The sequence below is a fragment of the Balaenoptera borealis genome, assembly GCF_965194805.1.
Source record: "Balaenoptera borealis genome assembly, chromosome: 1".
Classification (NCBI taxonomy): domain Eukaryota; kingdom Metazoa; phylum Chordata; class Mammalia; order Artiodactyla; family Balaenopteridae; genus Balaenoptera; species Balaenoptera borealis.
In genome coordinates this window covers 24792714-24815809 of record NC_138860.1, presented here as the reverse complement: position 1 = coordinate 24815809, position 23096 = coordinate 24792714, and the positions used below count along the sequence as shown (strand labels likewise).

Genomic DNA, 23096 nt, shown 5'->3' with positions numbered 1-23096 from the left:
TCATGTTTTGTAACTATGTCACATGTTACTTAGAATATCTAAAATCTAATATTAAATAAGAGAGATAATGGAAGACATCCTTTTTGTTGTTATTATTCCTGGATGTATCTGGTGTTTCACTAGAAAGTATTATTTTGTCTGATAGCTTGAAAGAGGTTATTTCTTAAGAGAATTACTGAACTCTTTTTTTTTTTTTTTGTGGGACTTGGGGTAGTATTTTGGAATTGGTATTAGATTTTATCAAATACTTTTGGGCAGGGGTACTTACAGAGATTATCACATGGAGTTAATTTAATTTTTGCACAGTTATTAATGTTTGCTAATATTAAATTACCTTCAATACCTGTAATAAAACTTATTGTTTTGCAGTAGATTGTTCTTTTTTACCTATGGTTTAATTTTGTTTCTCAGCGTTTTATTTGGCTTTTTTACGTTCTTCTCAATTAGTGACATGAGTCTGTAACTTTTTTTGGTGGTATCTTTGTGAGGTTTTGATTTCAAGGTAATTTTTGCTTGAAACTTCTAGTACATCTACTGCTATCCCAACAGACAAACTATACTAAAGTGAATAGCAAACTAAAAGTGTGCTTTAGGTGATTAGAAAAATGAAGAGTAGTATGGTAAGTGGTTAGTGCTGCAGATGTTGATTTAGGCACCATTTTCATGGAGTTGCATAAGAGCAACAACATGACTTGACATGGCTCTTCCCAGTTTCCGCCGAGCTTTGCATGTCAGGCTGACTCAGAAACCACTGGAAAATCTGGGTCCTGCTTATGGTAGGCACTTCATAAGCAGTTTTGAGTAAATGGTTAACATTACAGTGACTATCCCAGAAACATTTCTCAGGCCCACGTTGATGCCTATTTTTTATTTTTTTTTAAATTATAGACCTCAAATGTGAAAAGCTAGCATAGTTTTCTTTGGACTTTAAATCAAGGACTGTTACCAGTTTTCCTGCCCTTAATACTGACTTCAGAAAAGGATACAGTGTCCTCCAGATCTTGATTCCTTGTTGTCACTAAACATAAGCTTATAGGTTCTTTGAGTTTTAAAAGTTTTATTGTGGATCACCTGGGAAAATAGCATGTAACAAAGTAATAGAAAAGTTACTCAGGAAATCTTATAGTCATAACCTCTGTATGCTTCTGTTTACCTGAGCTGCTACCTGGAAGAACCTTTGGACATTACATTTTCCTTTCTCACTGATACCAAGAGTATATTTCAACCTCATTTCTAAAAAGATGTCTTTCAACCAAATTTCCCCTCTTAAAGCCCTACCTAAATGTGAAGAGATGTATCATTTTTTTCTAGAATAGATACAAAGATGTTAGATTAGACCTTTGTCATTTCTCCCCGGACCACTGCAGAAGCCTTCTTCCTCCCTTTTCTTTTTGTGCATTCTAGCTCTAGCACTCCTCCCCCAAGTTCATCTTTTAAAGATACAAATGTATTTATAACCTTTTATTAGTTCCACATCAGAAATAGGATGCAGTTAGATTTTTCCTTCACTCCATACACCAACAATATTATATATAAATTAGATATTTAAATGTAAAACAAATAATTATATAAGTACCAGCAGAAAATACAGATAAATATTTAATCTTGGTGTGAAGAAGACTGTAAAATACAGCAATAAAGGAATACACACTTAGAAAAATATTGGCAAAAAAAAAAAAAAGAAAAATATTGGCAACATATGGCAGGCAAAAGGTTAATAGCCTGAATAAAGAAAGTATTATTTTTATGTAATAATATACAAAAATAATATTCAGTTATATGAACAGTTCTTTATATTGTAGAAAGAGTTATTAGTTAATATTTTATTATTCTTACAGATTAACTAATCTTTTATTATTACTTCTATAGCAAAAACAAATTAGTTACTCACCAGGAGTATGCAGCATAGAACATCAGCAAGAAATAACCAAACTAAAGACTGATTTGGAAAAGGCCAGCAACTTGCTCTCAACAAAGAAATTATGATTTTGAAAGACAAATTGGAAAAAACCAGGAGAGAGAGGTAAGAATCAAGTTATTTACTCCTCTAATAATTATTTATTGAATACCTGTTCGGTGTCCAGGACTGGAGATATATGGCAATAAACATATTCCAGTTCTCAAGAAGACCAAAGTCAAGATTGGTAAACAGAAAATTATATTACAGCATCATAGGAAAGCAAATGGGATAAGTATAGGAACACCCGTAGAAGAGGCACAAAAGATAACTTTAGTGTGTCTAGGTTTTTTGGACAAAATTATTTCTGAGTTAAGACCAAAGATATACGAAATATATAGCTGTGGAAGAGTGTCCAGGCAAAGGTTAGCAGAATTTGCCAAGATCTAGAGGAAAAGGGTAGCATGGCACATTCAGAAAATGAAAGCTGTTCATTATGGTGGAAGCATAAAAAGAAAGATGAGTGGTGAGAAATGAGACTAGAAAGGAAAACAGTTGTAAGACCACTGAAGGAAAATTACATGATTATATCAATATTTACATTTTTGAAAGACCACTTTTGCTACTGTTTAGAGAACGGATTGGAAGGAGCAGACTGCAGATAGTAATCTAGCCATGAGAGATGAGGTGGCTGGACCTTAGATACGATAGTGAAGATGGAGAGAAGTTTATGGATTCAGAAGGTCTACCGAGAAGACAGAACCTGGATGACATGATAACCAGATATGAGAAATCAGAAGCAGGAGAAATTATCAGTGATACTCAAGTTTCTAGGCTTTAGGTAACTGAATGTATGTTATTGTCATTCTCAACTTATATTGGAAGGCTAAGTTTAATTCAGTTTGGTCTGTTCGTTCAGCAAAAATTTTTAGAACCTGCTCTGTGAAAGCACTGCTGTAGGCCCTGGAGGCATAACAGTGAACAGATAAAAATTCTCTCTCCTTATGGAGCTTTCCTTTAATTATGGTGAAAGACTATAAGCAAAATGTAAATGAAATAAGTAAAATACAGAATATATAGGTAATGATATAGGATAGGTAATATATAGGTAATGATAAATTCTAAGAACAAAAAATAAGGCAGTGGATGGGGGCTATGAAGCATTAAGGGGGAAAATTAAATTTTAAATATACATATATATATGAATGAAATAACCAGGGAAAATTATACTGAGAAGGTGATTTCTCAGTAAGGACTGAAGAAAGTGGGGGAGATATCTATACAGATGTATGAGAAGAACATTTTACATGAGGAACAAGAAGTCTGTTAAAAAAAATAATGGGGGCTTCCCTGGTGGTGCAGTGGTTGAGAATCTGCCTGCCAATGCAGGGGACATGGGTTCGGGCCCTGGTCTGGGAAGATCCCACATGCCGCTGAGCAGCTGGGCCCGTGAGCCACAATTACTGAGCCTGCGCGTCTGGAGCCTGTGCTCCGCAACAAGAGAGACCGCGATAGTGAGAGGCCCGCGCATCGCGATGAAGAGTGGCCCCCGCTTGCCACAACTAGAGAAAGCCCTCGCACAGAAACAAAGACCCAACACAGCCATAAATAAATAAATAAATAAAATTAAAAAAAACACACAAAAACACATCGTCCATAGACCAGAATGTTTTAAAAAATAAATAAATAAATAATGGGAAGACAAAACTATGGAGATAGTAAAACGATCAGTGGTTGCAAGGATTGGGAGGAGGATGGGATGAATAGGCCGGGTACAGAGGATTTCTAGGGCAGTGAAACTACTCTGTATGAAACTGTGATAGGGGATATATGTCATTATACAACCTAATGTAAATTGTGACGTTTTAGTGATAATGATGTGTCAAATGTAGGTTCATCAATAGTAACCAATGCACCACTCTGAGTATATGGGCAATCTCTGTATTTTCCTCTCAGTATTGCTATGAACCTAAAACCTTTCTAAAAAATAAAGTCTATTAAAATAATAATACTAAAAAGGAGGCCAATGTGGATGAAGCAGATTTAAGGGGAGAGAATAGTGAGAGGTACATATGAGAGGTAATGGGGGCCAGATCGTGTAAGGCTTTGTAAGTCATGTTCAGTGACTTTTACAATTTTTTACTCTCAGTAAAACCATGGCAGGGAAGCATTGCAGGATTTTGAGTGGAAAACGGACAAATACTGACTTGTGTTTTAACAGGATTATTCTGACTACTAGATTAAGAAAAGTCTGAACTAGATAAGAGAAAAAGCAGTGAAACCATTTAGAAGGCTGTTGCAATCATCCAGGCAAAAGATAATGGTGGATTGGGCCTAGGGTGGTGGCAGAATTGGCTGTGAAAAATGTTCGAATTCCAGTTTCTTTAAAAGGTAAAAATAATGATATTTGCTGATAGACGAGATATGGGGTAAGAAAGAAAGAGGAAAAATCAAGGATGATGCTACAGTTTTTGGCCTTAGCAATTATGAGAATATAGTTACCATTTAGAGAGGAAAACTACAGAAGAAGCATTTTGGGGATGGGAATATCAGGAGCTCATTTTAAACAAATTATGTTTGAGGTGCTTTTTAGGCATCCCGGTGGAAATGTCAAGTAGGTCATCATACAGACTAGTCTGGATTTCAGGGCTGGAGATACAATCCTGGGAGTATTTATCATTCACATGATATTTAAAGGGGTGAGACTAGATGAGATCACTTAGTGAATGAATACAGATGGAAAAGAAGTCCTAGGACTGCAGCCTGGAGCACTCCACTCTTTAGAAGTTTGGAAATGAGGAAGGAACAGCCAAGTGGAGAGAGAAAGAGCGGTAAGAATGATGGGAAGATGACCAGGCAAATTTGGTGTGCAAATTTGGTGTCCAGATTTGGTGTTATGATGAATGCATATCAAATCTGTCTACATGTTAAATTAGATGAGGTTTAAATCAAATAAGATGAGGACCATGTAATTGATAGTTGAGTTTAACAATATGAATGTCATTGGTGACTTTGATGAGAACAATTTCAGTGGAACAGTAGTGGGCAGAAACCCCGTAATGGATCCAAAGACTTGAAGGAGAGCAATTGTAAGAGCAAGCATATAATAAAAGCAACGAGATAATAACTGGAGGAGAAATTTATCTCAAAAATAACACCATGCTTGTAATCTGATAGAAAGTACCAGTAGATGATTCAGGACAGAGAGGAGAAAAGTGTACTTGAGCAGGCGCATAAGCAAAGAGCAACCTTAGCTACATTTTTCTCCTGTAGTAAGAGAAGAATAAGTAGAGTGTATGATCGCAGGGGAAGGTACGTGGGGTGTTGGGAACTTGTTTTTCTGTTGTTAGGGTCGGGCATGTTGAATTTGAGGTGCTTGGGAGACGACTTTGGGGAGATATCAAGTCAGCAATTTGAAGCCCAGAAAAGCTTCAGATGTAGATTCAGAGTTTGTCAGCATAATGGATGATAATTGAAATAGGTGGTATAATGGATGAGAGAGCTCAGGGAAAATGTGTAAAAAAAAAAAAAAAAGTTGAGCACCTGTGACAGAATACCTGGGAGCATTGGCATTTACGCAGAGGAAAGAGGGGGTGGGGGGCTCACAAAGACAGCTGAACAGTCTAAATGTAGGCTGAAAATCAAGAAAGTGGGTATCACTGAAGCCAAGGGAGGACAACATTTCAAGAGGGAGGGAATGGACAACACTGTCAAAGGTAGCCAGTAGATTGGATAAAATAACAGTTGGGACAATAATGAGTTTTGGGACAACAGTTTTTTTGAGATGGTGGCAGCAGAAGTCAGATTTTGGCACAGGGAGGAAAATTTAGGCAGTGAGGAAGTGGATACGGCAAACTCTCAAGATTTCAGGGTGGTTGCCAGTGAACGGGAAGGCAAGGAAAGTGGAGAATGAAGTGTGACGTAGAGTTAGGGAAGAGTTTGTTTATTTTGTTTCAGTATGAGAGAGACTTAAGTTTTGTTTAATGCTAATGGGAAAAAACAAAAATGGTTGTATATAGAAATTTTACTCAATTTATTCATATACTTATTTTTCTGAAAGGATGCTTCTTTGTAATTTTTTGTATTTTTTTCATTGTTGTTTGTTGTTTGGAGTTGCTTCTGAATCAAGAAAGATTCCTAAACATAACTAAATTTCACATTTTGATTATAGATAAGAAGGAAAGGGACACATTTGTTTGGACACAGGAGGGTTATTTTCCTAGAAGTTATCATTTAAATTATAATTTAATTTATATTCAATAATTTAGTGAGAAAGGGATTTTTAAGATTATATTTTTAAAATCAGCCATTACTTATGTCGTGTATTGACTTGGAAGCAATCATAAAATTACCCAGAACTGCTTCACATTGAAATTCATTTGCTGCTAACTAACATCCTCCATCATACTGCTGTAGAGATAAGCCTCTTTATTTGCACTTCAACTCAGTATTCAAAAACTGATTCCCCTTTCTCCCTTAGGAGATTTTTGTTGTTGTTACTTTTTTTTTTTTTTTTTTGTCTTTTTGTCTTTTAAGGCACTGTTTTTTATTTTCTCAATGATATAAGGTGCTTTACAAGTATGAACAATAACCTGCTACACTTTAATGTTTTGTATCCTTTCCATTGATTTCTTTAAATCTGGAATGTAATTCCCTGTGTGGCATCTGTTTTCTAATGTAGAAAAAATAACTTATCAAGCACTAAATTCTACTCTAAGGATACTAAATTTATCAATTTATTCCACTTTTGAAATGATAGCCCAAAATCCACCTGATAGATGCTCATTTGGCACGTTCTTCTCAATTCTGGTCGCTAAACTACATCCTGAGTTAGGATGAAAAGAATGGAGCTTTCAGGCTTTGAAACGACTACATTGATATTGCCAAAAGGGTCATGAGGTTGTCTGCGCAGGACAATGTTTTCCATCACTTACAGAGTTACATTTGGCATGTCAAGAAGAGAGGACATAATCCCACAGCTGCAGACATTTAAAATAAAAGAAGACAGCCACCAGGATTCGTGCAGAATATTTTAAATATTCCCGTTGAGCAAAATGATTTAACTGATTTTTCTTCAAGGCCAATGCTCCTGTATGCATCCTCTGAAAAATTAAAGATCCTAGAACAGCGTCTTCCATGTGGGACATCTTGAAAGATAATATTTTGGTTTCAGTGAGTTACACAGCAGGTCTTGTTAATTTAGCGAGTCTGTTCACAGTGTGGTGGTTTCATTCTTTAGATTTGCAGAGTTTATAGAGAAAGAAAATTACAGCCTGCACACCCAAGACAAGGACAATTCCTCCAATGAAACCGGCTGCATCAAAGGTAGACTTCCGCGCAGGTTGTGAAGTCGGAGTTAAAGTGGTATCAGTTGTACCTGATGTAGTAGCTGTGGTGGAAGCTGTAGAAGAGGAAGGCAGAGTTGTGGTTTTAGCTGTAGAATTGGTTGGCAATGGTGTGGCAGTGGACGCAGGACAGAATTCTGTGCTGTTCACCACCTTGCAATCACGAACTGTTGAATTATCTGAACAGTAGCCTTTACCTTTGCATTTTATCCAAAAGCAGGTAGTGTTAGCAGCATTAGCATCAAAACAGGAAACCCCGTTGTTGCAGCTTTCACAGATTTCTGGTGCTGGAGTGGTGCCCGGCGGAGCGGCGGCGGCACCGGGGTTTGTCCTGGTGGTAGCCGGTAAAGCCGAGGGTGGCGTCACGTTCGGGGCCAGCGTAGTGTTCTGAGCCGCGCCCGTCACAAAGAGCTCGGCCAGGCAGCCGGCGGCCAAAAGCAGCGGGCGGGGCAGCGCCAGTATCGCGGCCTCCGCGCTGGCCTTTTGAGCCCGTCCGTCCCTCTGTCCCCTGCGGCGCCGCCTCCCAGACTCCTCCCTTTGGAGGTTTTTGAAAAGTTCGTTAGAACTGTGTTTACCCCTAAGGGTGAATCAGTTCTGTCCGTTAGAACTATAGTTTTAAATAAGTTTTATAATATTGTATGTATGTTTGTATGTGTAGATAGGTAGGTACGTAGGGAAGAAGGGAAGAAGGAAGGCAGGAGTAACGGAAGGACGGGCTGAGTGTGTTGAGAGAACTGTTGGAAGCGTAAGTTGAATTTTCTATGCAATCTAGAGCTGAGTGTAAGCAATTGTATTGCGGTCCCTATACCCTCCTTTTCCCCTAGCTTCCTCATTTTCCCATGCTTTCTACCATATATACAACTGAATAAGGTGAGCGTAATCAGGATGTCTTCCTCAGGTTTTCAAATGAAGAACAAAATAGATATTATTAAGCAGACAGATCTATTTATTAATTAAAAGGAAATGATTGTGACTTCCTAATTTTAAGGGAAATGTTTGGGATTTGGAGCAATTGAGATATAAGTGGCTTTTCAGAATAAGGCATATGATACAATAGCCAATCTGGGATACCATTATTTTACCTTTAATTCAATTCCTTTCTTTCCTTTTATATTTTGCATTGTATTAGTCAAAGTGAAAGGGAAGAATTTGAAAATGAGTTCACACAACAGTATGAACGAGAAAAAGTGTTATTAATGGAAGAAAATAAAAAACTGACAAGTGAGCTTGATAAGGTGAGTGATTTAATCTCATTGATATTCATTGATACATGCTAGATGTTCAGCACTATCATAGAAATTATAGATATAATTTTATATTTGGTGTACCTTTTTAAATTTAATATTCCTCCTAAACACAAGGATTGCTTCTGTGTACAGGCAATTTTTCATTTTACCAATCTGTACAGGAGTCTTCTTGGAGAGAGGACTTGGCTTACCTCGTCTTATTCTTTGTCCCATTTATTTTTTGAGCCCCTGTTCTTTATTTCACTTTCCATCTCTCTTTTACTATTAATCACTTACTTTGTCATGGCTAAGTTAAGGCCCGTCTTTGGCAAGAACAGGAACAATTAAGCCAAACTAGAGAAATTTTGACAGTTCTGATGTCATATTCATGATAGAGAACTGATAATAGCTAGAAGTAATACCATTGGTAGTTAAGAAGCCAAAGAAACCAACTCTGCCTATAAACTCTACAGCTTGAATAAAGAGCTGAACCATAGGTTAAACCTAGATTAAAACAGCTAGATTTATGAACAAAATTGTAAATACTTAAAGGAATCTTTTTCCATTTAGTATCTCAGATTTCTTGAACTGACATCATTCTGCATTTCTTGTCCCAGTTGTTAACAGCTGTAAAAATCCTAATATTAATCAGCAGTTTTAATAGTTTTACTTACTTTTAAGTAGTAAGGTTTGGGTAATTGTGCTTTGTAATGAGTTCAAGGATTTTCCTGCAGTAAAAGTATTATGTTCAATTAATAGTCATTTCAGTAACACATTGAAAGACAATGGCTAAATAGTCATAAAAGAGAGACTTTTCATTCATTCTATCTCAATTTTCCATTGTGTTCTATATTTCTTTTTATTTCTGTCACTATTTTCCCAATGATTATTCAGTTTTCTAAGCATTTAAAAATGATTTTGCTTGTTTGGTTGCAAACTACTTGAGAAAGAACTCTGTTAGTTTATTTTGTAATTACAAAGCGGATGCACACAAACACTGTGGAAAGTGGCCAAATAGTAAGTAGTATAAATTATTTTTTAAACTATGAATACTGTATGAACATTATTGTATAACTCTTAGTTATTTCCACTAAAATAAAACTAACAGTATTTAAACTTTATCCAAATAGGTCACATAATTGTTATTTAACGGGCTTAAAAAATATGACTATGAAATTAAACATCATTTCTGTCTACCAGACAGAATTTTAAGATTCTGTTAAGAGTTACCTTGAGGTAAGAAATATAATTAAACTCTAGAAGGCCACTTCAGGTAGAGTTTATAAGCAAATTACCTAGTAAAAGATGGTATTATAGTTTAAGAAAAATTGAATTGTGATATAATCAAATCGAATGTAGATCAAATCTTGTATTCACACCTTGGTTTCATTTCATTATTAACCATAAAGTTCTGGCAAGTTTACCAGAAATACATCTTTAGAAATAATTTTTAAATAATACTCTTTTGATTTTGATGAGATCTGAAGGATAAAAATAAAAGCCTATCTCCTAATTTTATAAAAAATAGAATATTACCTTGTCTTGCTAAATTGAAGATGTGGTAAAGGATGTGAACAGAACTTTGAGAGCAAATCATATGGTTGGCAAGTATTCAGTGACAAATGATAACAAGGAAATGTTTATTTCTGGAGAAATAGGGGAGGGTCTGGGTCTTCTTCCATTTGAACCTCTTCTCTATTTTTGCTCCTTGTATTCAGCTTTACTTCTCTGTCAGTCCACCTAACTGCACATCTTCACTGTTTCTTTCCATTTACTCATTTTTTGGTTTGGTTGAATTGGGTATTTTCCCCAAGAGGGATAACCAAAGAATACCTTTGCCATTGCTACAACAACTGTTCCATTGGGAACCTGCTTGAAGAGAACCGAATTCCTTCTCAACAGAACTTCAGATATAGAAACCAAAAAGCAATTAGTATGTTAATTTTGAAACTTATATAACTAATAGATTCTCATAGTCAGATTTTTTAACTTCAAAAATAACAATTAAAAAGGAAGTAGAAAAAAGTTTGTTGATATTTTCAGAAGTCTGTATTCAAAGTTTCTATTAAAGGTAACTTATTGCAAGTAAAATTAGCCATATATGCCAAGGAGTAGAAGTAAATGGTTTCCAGTAAGAAAATATTATCATTTGTGTCTTGTTTTTAAATAATTATTTTACATAAAAGCAAAATGACACAAAATATGGAAAATATTCAACATAAAAGTTACCTATGATTTCATCAACACGAAACAACTATCTTACTTTTATATGTTCCTTTTCAGGTTTGGTTGTATATGTATTACTACATAATTTCAGTCATATATACATTTTATTTTCTAATCTGCTGTTTCATTTAAAACATGAGCATTTTTCCATATTCCTATGTAGTCTTATAATTATCATAAGCCAGATATGTCAATTTACAAATAGTAAAACCTTCTCATTCCCAAACATGCAAAATGAAGTAATACTTAGGTAGAATTTACTTTGTGCAGGCCCTCTCCTGAGTTACTTTATATAAACCATATAATTCTCACAATAACTCTGTGAGGTATACCCTATTGTTCCTACCATTTTACAGATGAGGAAATTGAGGCAAAGGGAGATTAAGCTACTCTCGTAATCTCAAAACTAGGGAGTGGCAGGATGGGATTGGAACACAGGTAGTCTGGCTCCAGAGCCCGGTGCTTTTATTCAGTAAGAATGAAAAGATTAACTTTTCCTGACAAATACTAAACACATCTATTTAAGACTCCTTTTAACCACTGTAACATGACAGTGCAAAAATCTGTATTTCCTCCTCTTCTTGCAAATCTCCAGCTGAAACCCCAATCACAGATTAATTGGAAGTCAAAAGCAGTGGTGATCAGAAAAGGATGTGTTGTAGGAATTAGTGAAGACACTGCATCTGCAAAAAACATTCTCCAAAATAGCTTGTAGACTTCTGGCTATGCTAACATGAAGAGATTGATGAATCCGCTCAAGAAAAAAAAAGTTTCAAAGTGGACACAGTTTTTGAAAACAGTCATTTCAGAGCTCCCAGAGTTAACCAAAGGAAGACAACTACAAAACATTACTGAGATAAACTAAGGAATATCTAAACAAATGGAGAGATATACTGCATATTGTTAGGACTGCAGTTCTCTCCTAATAGATCTATCTATGGATTTGGGGAAATCACTATCAAAATTTTGGTAGGCTTTTTTGTTAGAATTGGCAAGCCTATCCTTAAATTTATATGGGAATACAGACGATCTACAATAGCAAAAATATTTGGCGGGGGTGGGGAGGCAAGGTGTACAAAAGTTGGAGGATTTACACTACAGAATTTTGAAACTTACTGTAAATCTTTAGTAATCAAAAGATGGTAACATTGGCATAATGGAAAAGAGTAGAGAGTCCAAAAATAAGACATCATATTTATGGTTGATTGATTTTCAGCAAAAGTGCCAAGGCAATTCAGTGGGAAAAAGACAATCTTTTCAACAAATGGTGCTGGAATCATTGGATATCTATGTGTAAAAAATTAACTTAGATCCTTACCTCATAGCATATACAATTAATTCAAAGTGGATCATAAACTGAAATATAAGAGGTAAGCATAGGAGAAAATCTTTGTGATTTGGGGTTAGTCAGAGATTTTGTAGATATGACACAGAGCACAACCCTTGATAGAAAAATAATTATAAATTGGACCTCGTCTAAATTTAAAGACAACATTAAGAAAATGAAAAGACATATATAGATGAAAAGATTTTCAAGTAATTTATCTGATAAAAGACTTATATTTGCAATGTCTAAAGAACTCTTAAAGCTCAGTAATAAGAAATAATACAAACAACCCAATGGAAAAAAACGGGGGAAAAATTGAAAAGACATTTCATGAAAGAAGATATATGAATAACAACTAAGCACGTGAAAAGATGTTCACTATCATTAGTCATTAGGAACAATGCAAGTTAAACCATGGTAACATACTGTTGTACAGGCTCAAGAGTTAATTAATCAATCAGTGACCATACCAGCTGTTGGCAAGGATATGGAGGAACTGAAACTCCTACACTGCTTGTAGAAGTGGAAGATGGTATAACTACTTCAGAAAACAGTTTTGAAATTTCTCAAAAAGTTAAGCATACACTTACCCTATAACTTGGAAATTCAGAAGAATTAAAAACATAGTCCCTTTAGAAACTTGTATATGAATGTTCATAGCATCATTATTCATAATAGCAAATAACTGGAAATAATACAAATGTTCATCAAGTAGTGAACAGATAAATAAAGTGTACTAATATCCATGTAATAGAATACTACCCTGCTATAAAAAGGAGTTAGTTCCTGATATGTGCAACACTGTGGTTGAACCTCAATAATACGATAAGTGAAAAAAGCCTGATACAAAAAACTATATATTGTATGATTTCACTGATATTACGTTTCTAGAAAAGGCAAAACTATAGACACAGAAAATAGATCAGTGATGCCTAGAACTCATGGTGGAAGCCAGGATTGACTGCAAACCAGCTTGAGGGAAATTTCTCAGGTATTGGAAGTATTCCCAAACCAGATAGTGGTGATTATTGCACAAATGTTTAAATTTACTAAAAATCATCAAACCATAAGTGTTATAATGAGTGAATTTTATAGTATGTAAATTATACCTTAATAAACCTATAAAAAGAACATAGCTGGTAAAATACATTTTTAGAGGTAAATAGCACACCCTGGAGTACAAAATGTAAATTCCTTGTTCTCAATAGGCAGATAGCGATGTGCATTGGTAGTGACAGGTTCTCTGACCCTTTTTCTTTCTCAGAAGACCATGAGATTGAGGATAGGATTAAATGGGGAATGCATAAAGTCATTTGTCTTTCGGCAGAGGGGAAGAAATGAAACTTTGCATTGTGACTTTTGCAAAAACTGCCTATCTCCCATGGAAGTACAGGTTAAAAACACACACCAGAAAAACCCTGGGTCATTAGGAGAATTCCAGATGAACTTAGATTAGGGAGTTGGCAAAACTTGTACATTTCTTCTAGTTTGTCCAATTTATTGGCAGAGGAAATTACAGGCCAATATCTTTGATAAATATAGATGCAAAAATCCTCAACAAAATATTAGGAAACCGAATCCAACAACCATAAAAAGGATCATACACCATGATCAAGCTGGATTCATCCCAGGGTTACATGGATGGTTCAACATATGCAAATCAGTCTGTGTGATAAACCACATCAACATAAGAAAAGACAAAAACTACATGATCATCTCAATAGATGCAGAAAAAGCATTTGATAAAACTCAACATCCATTCATGATAAAAACTCTTTCCAAAGTGGGTATAGAGGGAACATATCTCAGCATATAAAAGCTATTTATGGCAAACCCATAGCCAACATAATACTCAAAGGTGAAAAGCTGAAAGCCTTTCTGCTAAAATCTGGAACAAGACAAGGATGCCCACTCTTACCACTTCTGTTCAACATAGTATTAGAAATCCTAGCCACAGCAGTCAGACAAGAAAAAGAAAGAAAAGGTATCCAAATTGGAAGGGAAGAGGTAAAGTTGTCATTGTATGCAGATGACATGATACCATATATAAGAAACCCTAAAGACTCCACACAGAAACTACTAGAACTGGTAAACGAATTCAGCAAGGTAGCAGGATACAAGATTAACATACAGAAATCAGTTACATTTCTTTACACTAACAATGAAATCTCAGAAAGGGAAAGTGAAAAGACAATCCCTTTTAAAATCGCATCAATAAAAAATCAAACAAACACACTTAGGAATAAACCTGACCAAGGAGGTGAGAGACTTATATGCCAAGAACTATAAAACATTGATAAAGGAAATTGAAAATGATTCAAAGAAATGGAAAGATATCCCATGCTCTTAGATTGGAAGAATTAATATTGTTAAAATGGCCATACTACCCAAAATAGTCTACAGATTTAATGTGATCTCTGTCAAATTACCCATGTCATTTTTTACAGAACTAGAACAAATATTCCTAAAATTTATATGGAACCACAACAAAAACCAAAAAACAGAATTGCCAAAGCAATCCTGAGGAAAAAGAACAAAGCTGGAGACATAATCCTCTCAGACTTCAGACAATACTACAAAGTACAGTAATCAAAACAGCTTGGTATTGGCTGACAAAAACAGACCTATGGATCAGTGGAACAGAATAGAGAGCCCAGAGATAAACCGACACACACCTATGGTCAATTAATCTTCGACAAGGGAGGCAAGACTATACAATGGAGAAAAGACAGTCTCTTCAGCAAGTAGTGTTGGGAGAGCTGGACAGCTGCATATCAAACAATGAAGTTAAAACACTCCCTCACACCATACACAAAAATAAACTCAGAATGGCTTGAAGACTTAAATATTAAGACATGATACCATAAATCTCCTAGAAGAGAACATAGGCAAAACATTCTCTGATGTAAATCATAGCACTAGTTTCTTATGTCAGACCCAGGAAGAGCCACTGTTTCAGTAAGAGACCAAGGACAGAATCCAATGTCCCAGCTTGAAAGCAAGTCAGGCAGGAGGCGTTCCCTCTTACTAAGGTCAGCCTTTTTTTCTATTCAGGCGTTCAACTGATTGAATGGGAACCATCCACATTAGGAAGGTAATCTGCTTTATTTAGTCAATCAATTCAAATGTTAATCTCACCCAGAGACACCTTCAAAGACACAACCAGAATGTTTGACCAAATGTCTAGGCACCCTGTGACCCCATCAAGTTGACTCATAAATTTAACCATCACATGGCCCCTCATCTTCACAAACCTATAAATAATTCTTGTAGGAAAAATTCATCTCCTTCAAGCTGAGTAATCAAAAAGAAAACTGACACAATATCTCTACAAATATATCAGAAAGGAATAGTAATAACTAATAGCAGATTGAGACCATTTATCAGAAAAATGTAGCCATGAAATAAAAATTATATGCAAATATTTTATCATGAACTTTTAAAAACTAAATAAACAAGAATTTTTGCTTCTGTGACAGATTAGGTTACATCATACCTACCACCTCACCAAGAGGAGCTATAAAGCTGGACTTTAAAAAAAATGTTTTTAATACTGTAGCAGTACTGCCTGGAAGTATTCATCTGCAGGAAGGCACTGGAGGGATAAGAAGGCAGCCGAGACTTTACTGACCCAAATCCTTTAGAAAGGAGTAGTACAGAGAGATGAGCCCAGCATTCAGTGCCAGTTTTCCTCTTGAGGCATTTGCTGATATGAAAGCTGTAGCAGAGAATCCAGGAAGTTGAGCGCAATATTTCACAGTATCACAAGTTTAGAGAGAAAAACTGAATATCAATGCCCACAAGGTGCAGGATCCTTGGTAATCAATTCAAGCTTTCAACTGAACTCATCGAAAAGGCTACATTTTAGAAATAAGGGTGAACCAGAGAGAGATGAGCCTTCTCAGTGACTGAAACCCAGCCTCTAAGTAATTGAATCCCTGATCTAATTGCCTACCAGAAGTAAAAGTAAACAGTCTCTGGAGGAAGATATTATATAGAGCCTCAAATTATCTCTAAAATTTTCATATGCTATATGTGGCATGCAGTAAGAAATTACAGTGCATACCAAGAGATACAACCAAAGGAAACCAAGACATAAAAGTATAACAGCAAAAACAAAGTAAGAAAATAATAAATGAGAAGAAAACCAGGCAGTCAGTATAAACAGACCCACACAATTCTGAGTGTTGGAATTTTCTTAATTGAACTTTAAAATAACTGTATGATATATTCAAGAAAATAAACATGATGAAGAATTTCAGCAGACAACTGGAATCTATACAAAACAGTCAAAGAAATCTTTAGAAGTGAAAAATAAAATAAATGAAAAATCCAACAGAAAATTTTAACAGTAGATTGGAAAGAACCAAAGAAAGGAAGGGGTAAATAAAAAACTTTCCATACTAAAGTCTGGATATAGATCTAAAAGGACAGAAATACAGGGACTTCCCTGGTGGTCCAGTGGTAGAGAATCTGCCTTACAATGCAGGGGATGCTGGTTCGATCCCTGGTCAGGGAACTAAGATCCCATGTGCCGTGGGGCAACTAAGCCTGCATGCCACAACTACTGAGCTTGCATACCTCAACTAGAGCCCATGTGCCGCAAACTACAGAGCCCGTGTGCTCTGGAACCCACGCACCACAACTACACAGCCCATGTGCCCTGGAGCCTGCGTGCCACAACTAGAGAAGACAAAACCCTCACGCCACAACTAGAGAGCCTGTGCACCACAACAGAGATCCCGCGTACCGCGACTAAGACCAGACACAACCAAAAATAAATTAAATAAATAAATAAATAATACATTTTAAAAGATATATTAAGAAAAAAGGACAGAAGTACATAAAAAGAGGCTGTGAGACATAGGGGACATGATGAAAAGATCTGACATACAAATGTTTGCTTTCCCAGAAGAAGAGGAGAAAGACTGTGGTAGAAGCAATATTTGCAGAGTTAATGGCCCATAATTTTCCAAAACCTATGAGAAATATTTAGCCACAAATTCAAGATGTGCCACAAACCCTAAAGGTGATAAATAGAAATTCAATCCCTTAGGCACATTATAGAAAAATTGCTAAAAACCAACAACAAAAGAAAATCCTAGAAGCAGCCAGAGAAGAAAGACACATTGTATTCAAAGGAGCAAAAGCTAAACTTAAAGCTGTCTTTCCAACAGAAAAAATGGAACCCAGAATAAAAAGGAATGACATCTTTTAAAGTGCTGAAGGAAAATAACTGCCAATCTAAAAAATTATATACAGCAAAAAGTGTCTTTCAAAAATGAAGGCAAAAATTCAGACTGTAGAGAACTCTGCAGGACAAACAACATACGTTCTTCAACAAATAAATTACAAGAAAAATTAAAGTGTTGGAGGGGAACTGCTATGTACTAGATGTTTGTGTCCCTCCAAAGTTCAGATGTTGACACCTAGTACTATTTGGAGGTATAGCCTTTGGGAGATGATTAGGTCATGAAGGTAGAGCCTTCATGAATAGGATTAGTGCTCTTATAAAAGAGACCCCAGAGAGCTCCCTCCTCCCACGACCATCTAGAAACCAGGAAGTGGGCCCTTGCCAGACACTGAATCTGCTGGCGCCTTGATCTTGGACTTCCCAGCATCCAGAACTGTCAGAAATAAATGTTTCTTGTTTAAGCCACTCAGACTGTGATATTCCACTACAGCAGCCCAAATGGAGTAATCTGGAGCCTATAAGTAAAAAAGACTTAACAGATAGAGCAACCATTAAGTTAACGTTTATTTGTTGGTATGATTCAATTTAACAGACTGTTAAGTCTTTTGATGTTTTGAGACAACTGGAAATTTGAACAATTACTAGCTATGTGATAAAGTAAGGAAACTTGTTACATTTGTTTAAATATGATAATGATATTGTGGTTATATGTAAAAAGAGAGCCTTATTTTCTAGAGATATACACAGAAATATATATGGATAAAATTATATGATGTCTGGTATTTGCTGCAGAATAATACCGGAGGAAAGGGTAAGAAGACAGGAGTACAAATGAAATAAGATTGACATTGAGGTGATAATTGTTGAAGTTAGTGATGATGGGCTCATGGGAATTCACTTATACTCTTCTGTTCATTTTTGTATATGCTTGAAATTATAAGTTTTTTTAAAAAGAGGATGACATAGAGATATTTTCAGACAAAAAAATGAGAGACGTTGTTACCAACAGAACTGGGGAGTTCTTCAGGCAAATGGAGAATGTTCACAGATGGAACCAATTCAACATGGGGAGTATGGGAAAAGCAAAGGCAGAAGGAGAATTCAGAGTACTTGATGTTTCCAAATTCAGTGACCAGAGGGTGCATAATAATAGGAAATCAGAAAGACAAGCATTTTTGAGTTATCAGATTGAACAAGAGGCATCTGAGCACCTTGAATTCCTGTTCCTAAAAGTCACACGTCTTTAAGTACCTTAAAACTGCCTTTCAGCTTACCACTTTGTATGAGAACTTAAGTACATGCAACCAGCAGTTAGAAGAAGAGGTAAAAGATCTAGCAGACAAGAAGGAGTCAGTTGCACACTGGGAAGCTCAAATCACAGAAATAATTCAGTGGTGAGTACTCTCTTAAATCTGTTTTTGTGGGTAGTTTTTGGCCATATAGTCAAGTTGGTATGAATTCCAGGAGGAATATTTATTACTGGTCTGTGCTTCTATGTTGTCTGTTATTTTCCTCTTTTCTCTAACTCCATCAAATATTCCATATCAGCTTTTACACAGTTTCATTAGAAGCTGATATTTCTTTCTAAGAAAAGAAAATGTTATTGTCTCCTAAGATAGTTGGTCCTTAAAGAACTGAAGAAACTCATTCACTAGCTATGGATGTTCCTTTCTAAGATCAAAATTGCTGTATTTGTGATGACTTTAAGAAACAGAAAGCCTGGAGAATATTTTACAAGCTGAAGATGTGCTTTCACCTTTTTTGTAATTAGACTAATTTACACACGGCATTTTGAAAACATTAAATGGTTACAGTTTAGTTTTATCAACTGTTCTTTAAGCCCCTAGGATTTAATTTGGGATAACTGCCTTAGTAACTTTCATATTAATTAACTCAAATGATTGTTCTGGTATTTGTAAAAATCTGTATATTTTTATAATACTTGAAGAAAGTAGAATCCAACAGGGACTTTATTTTCTAATGCAAATAGCCTAACTTTTTATATTTACTTTTTTAACTTTCTGACTCTTTTTTAGCACGTTATTGAGGTTTTATTTATATAAACAACTACTGGTTTCTTCAGATACCTATAGACCAATAATTTGGTGAGAATGTTAGTTTATCATGCTCTTATTTTTGTTCTCTAAGCATTTTTTCCTACTTAGACCAGCTTAATACCCTCCTTCTTAAATGAAATCATAAGTGAATAAACACTGCCTTTTTAAGTAATCTTACCCAAATGACTCAAGTATTTTGATATTGACTTAACTATAGAGCTCTTATGTTAACTCAGCTTTAGCTTATGAATGTGACTGTTGAGTGCATATCTGAAGGAAAATGCCCAAATTGTGGAAATAGGGTTGTGTTCCAAATAGTACAGTTAATGGTTCATTAATATTTAATTGAGATCCTTGTCATAAACTCTACATTTCCGAAGCAAAATCATTTTAATCTTTAGCCGTGCTTATAATATCAAACATTATGAGTTTTCCTTTGTAACTCCATTATTATGTAATCAAATTTGTAATAAGATGTTAAAGAAAATGACTTTAAAGAAGACAAAACTGATTTGGCCAAAGCCTGAGATCCTAGACCACTGATCTTTTCAAGTGATTGCATGATGGGTTCAGATGGAATGGGAAGTGGTTCTAGTAAAGAAGCTTTAAATATGGACTATCTGGAAAGGCTTAGTAGAAAGGATGAAGATGAAAATTTTTGTGTGATGCTACAAAGCACTCTTTTTACACATTTCACATTCAAGTGAAATATGCAGAAGAAATCAGGAATACAATGAATTCACTTTGCATTAAAGCTATTATTTAGAAATGGACTAATATATTAGATAATGAATTATTAAATACCTAATAGGCTAAAAGTAAAAGATATGCTCACTGTTCTCAGAGTTCTCACCTATTTGAAAGTTATATCTCTGAGATATTCTGTGCAAGCTTATAAAGGTCAGAAGTCTCAGGCTCTTCCTGGTTTTTTAATCTGGTACATTAAAAAATGAAGTAATGCCAAAACAAGGTTTTGGAAGCTTGTGCTATGCAGTGTTTTAAATGTTTCCATTGGCCAAATTAACAGTTTTAAAATAAAACAAACACTGCTGTATATAAGACTTCATTTGAATGCATTTCTAATGGCCCTGTTGCTCTGCTCCCTCTGCCTTTTCCTATGAAATACCTCTTTCATGTGAAAGAAAACCTTTTAGGTCAAGGAGACCTTGTTGCTCACACTGTATTGGAACAGGGACCTTTCTTCTCACCATTGACTCATCAGAAGACTTCACTCTTTCTCTTTGAAATGGTACTACAAAAAGAGGTTGAAGTAATAGGCTGGTCCATAAGGTTCATTTTTTAGATGTATCTCCTCACATATAATGCATTCTTCTGGTATAATAGGAGATAGAAAACTCTGTAAAATAGAGTACTTTGCCTTCAAGTACTAGCTTATAGTGTAACATTTAAAAGTTTAAAAACTAATGTGATCAGAGCTGGATATAAGTAACAAGACTTAAATGTAAATTGTCTTATGTACTGTACAAATACTGATTTTTCTATATGAGTATAGAGGAGAATTACTTCAGACTGGGTGCTAGAGAAAGTTGGGGGTCATCAGTGGAACTAGAATGCATTTTCTGAAAACACTGAGTTCAATAAAGAGTGCTACTATTCCTATAAAAGAATAGTAGGAAATAAGACCAATAAAGTTATTGCAGCACAATTAACATGAATACTGGGTAAGAATCAGAACTTCATTTATTTATAAGAAGAAGGAGAAGGCTTTTGTGCAAAGGGTTATGGAATTGACTGAGGTGATGCATTAGGAAGGTAACTCTTCATAGTGGTGTTCAGCATGAAATAGAAGGAAATTTGGGGGAAGCTGAACAAATGGAGAAGACATTATGGAAGAAGGATCTATAGGACTTCATTAATTATAAATGAAGGGCAAGAGATGAGGAGGAATTAGTATTTCTGAAACTCTGTGTTGGAGAGATGAAGAAAATGGTGATATCATTGAAGTAAGAAAAGTCAGGAGAAGGAACCAGCTTTGGGGAGGATGATATAATCAATTTTAGTTGTTCTTTTGTTTGTTGGTGAGTCTGAGATCATTCTGAGATATCTGAGTGGAGATTTCCAATAGGCTTTAGAAAAGATGACTTAAAGGTTAGGATTAGAAATATAAATTTGGGAATTTAATCTCTAGTAAATAAGGCCATTGAAGTTGTTGGGTTTTATAATAGAAAGAAGGATAATGATGAGGGTGATAATAGTAGAAGACAGAGGAAACAGCTGTGTAAGACAATGAGGAAAATGTTTTAATAATCAGGAAAGGGTTTCAATAGTGAAACTTTTATTTTCCTTTGTTTAAATTCATTCACATTATTTGAAACACTCCTCATTCATTAATTTTCATTCCTGTGTAGTAATAGTTTACAGTGATTAAAAAATAGTATGTTGTAGGCATTAGGCTGAAAATTCACATGTTTTCTCATTTAGTTATCACAACAGTCCTATGAGGTAGGTATTATTATTATTCCCATCTTATAACTGAGATAACAGAGAGTTAGAGGGGGTAAATGACTTATCCAAAGACACACAACTGCTAAACAGTGAGCTAGGATTTGAACCTAGTTCTATATGACTGAAGAATCAAGTTCTTTTTTTTTTTTTAATTAATTAATTAATTAATTTATTTATTTATTTATGGCTGTGTTGGGTCTTCGTTTCTGTGCGAGGGCTTTCTCTAGTTGCGGCAAGCGGGGGCCACTCTTCATCGCGGTGCGCAGGCCTCTCACTGTCGCGGCCTCTCTTGTTGCGGAGCACAGGCTCCAGACGCGCAGGCTCAGCAATTGTGGCTCACGGGCCTAGTCGCTCCATGGCATGTGGGATCTTCCCAGATCAGGGCTCGAACCCATGTCCCCTGCATTGGCAGGCAGATTCTCAACCACTGCGCCACCAGGGAAGCCCAAGAATCAAGTTCTTAATCACTCTACTGCATGTGTCCTGACTCCCAAACTTTTTTTTTAGTTTTCATTTTATGTTGGAGTATAGTTGATTAACAATGTTGTGTTAGTCTCAAGTGTACAGCAAAGTGATTCAGTTATACATATATATGTATCTATTCTTTTTCAAATTCTTTTCCCATTTAGGTTATTACAGAATATTTAGCAGAGTTCCCTGTGCTATACAGTAGGTCCTTGTTGGTTATCTATTTTAATTATAGCAGTGTCCCAAACTCCCAATCTATCCCTCCCCCGACCCTTCTCCCGTGGTAACCATAAGTTCGCTAAGTCTGTGCTGACTCCTACACTTTTTAAGGACCATGTCTTATATGTCTTCATCAATCTTCCTAATATGCCTACATAATAATCAGTATTTAGTAAATATTTCTTGATTATTTTGACTTAGCCAAAGAAAAGATGAGAGACTTGCCTCTAAAACCGGTTTTTTTTTTTTAAACGTCTTTATTGGAGTATAATTGCTTTACAATGGTGTGTTAGTTTCTGCTTTATAACAAAGTGAATCAGTTATACATTTACATATGTCCCCATATCTCTTCCCTCTTGCGTCTCCCTCCCTCCCACCCTCCCTATCCCACCCCTCCAGGTGGACACAAAGCACCGAGCTGATCTCCCTGTGCTATGCGGCTGCTTCCCACTAGCTATCTATTTAACGTTTGGTAGTGGTATGTCCATGCCACTCTCTCACTTTGTCCCAGCCTACCCTTCGCCCTCCCCGTATCCTCAACTCCATTCTCTAGTAGGTCTGTGTCTTTATTCCCATCTTGCCCCTAGGTTCTTCATGACCATTTTTTTTTTTTTTAGATTCCATATATATGTGTTAGCATACAGTATTTGTTTTTCTCTGTCTGACTTACT

At 35.7% G+C, this 23096-nt stretch overlaps 1 protein-coding gene and 1 pseudogene across 2 annotated transcripts; one reads left to right on the top strand and one right to left on the bottom strand.

Annotated features, from left to right (window-relative positions):
• The first annotated feature begins 1956 nt into the window (after positions 1 to 1956).
• LOC309605514 (serine/threonine-protein kinase MRCK alpha-like) lies at positions 1957 to 18960 on the top strand. The gene is made up of 3 exons (XM_082341531.1): positions 1957 to 2023; positions 8372 to 8477; positions 18485 to 18960. The coding sequence occupies exons 1-3, from the start codon at positions 1983 to 1985 to the stop codon at positions 18611 to 18613; spliced, it is 276 nt and encodes a 91-aa protein (XP_082197657.1). The 5' UTR covers positions 1957 to 1982; the 3' UTR covers positions 18614 to 18960.
• Positions 6771 to 7821, bottom strand: LOC309605530 (sialomucin core protein 24 pseudogene; annotated as a pseudogene). The gene has a single exon. The product of its transcript is annotated as a sialomucin core protein 24 pseudogene (transcript).
• Positions 18961 to 23096: the final 4136 nt, after the last annotated feature.

What these genes read in the sequence shown, in the direction of transcription:
- LOC309605514 (XM_082341531.1), top strand. Translation starts at nt 1,983, where the DNA reads ATGATTTTGAAAGACAAATTGGAAAAAACCAGGAGAGAGAG. An exon ending in GAAAAAACCAGGAGAGAGAG is followed by an intron (nt 2,024 to 8,371) that starts GTAAGAATCAAG and finishes GCATTGTATTAG; the next exon opens with TCAAAGTGAAAGGGAAGAAT. An exon ending in TGACAAGTGAGCTTGATAAG is followed by an intron (nt 8,478 to 18,484) that starts GTGAGTGATTTA and finishes ACTGCCTTTCAG; the next exon opens with CTTACCACTTTGTATGAGAA.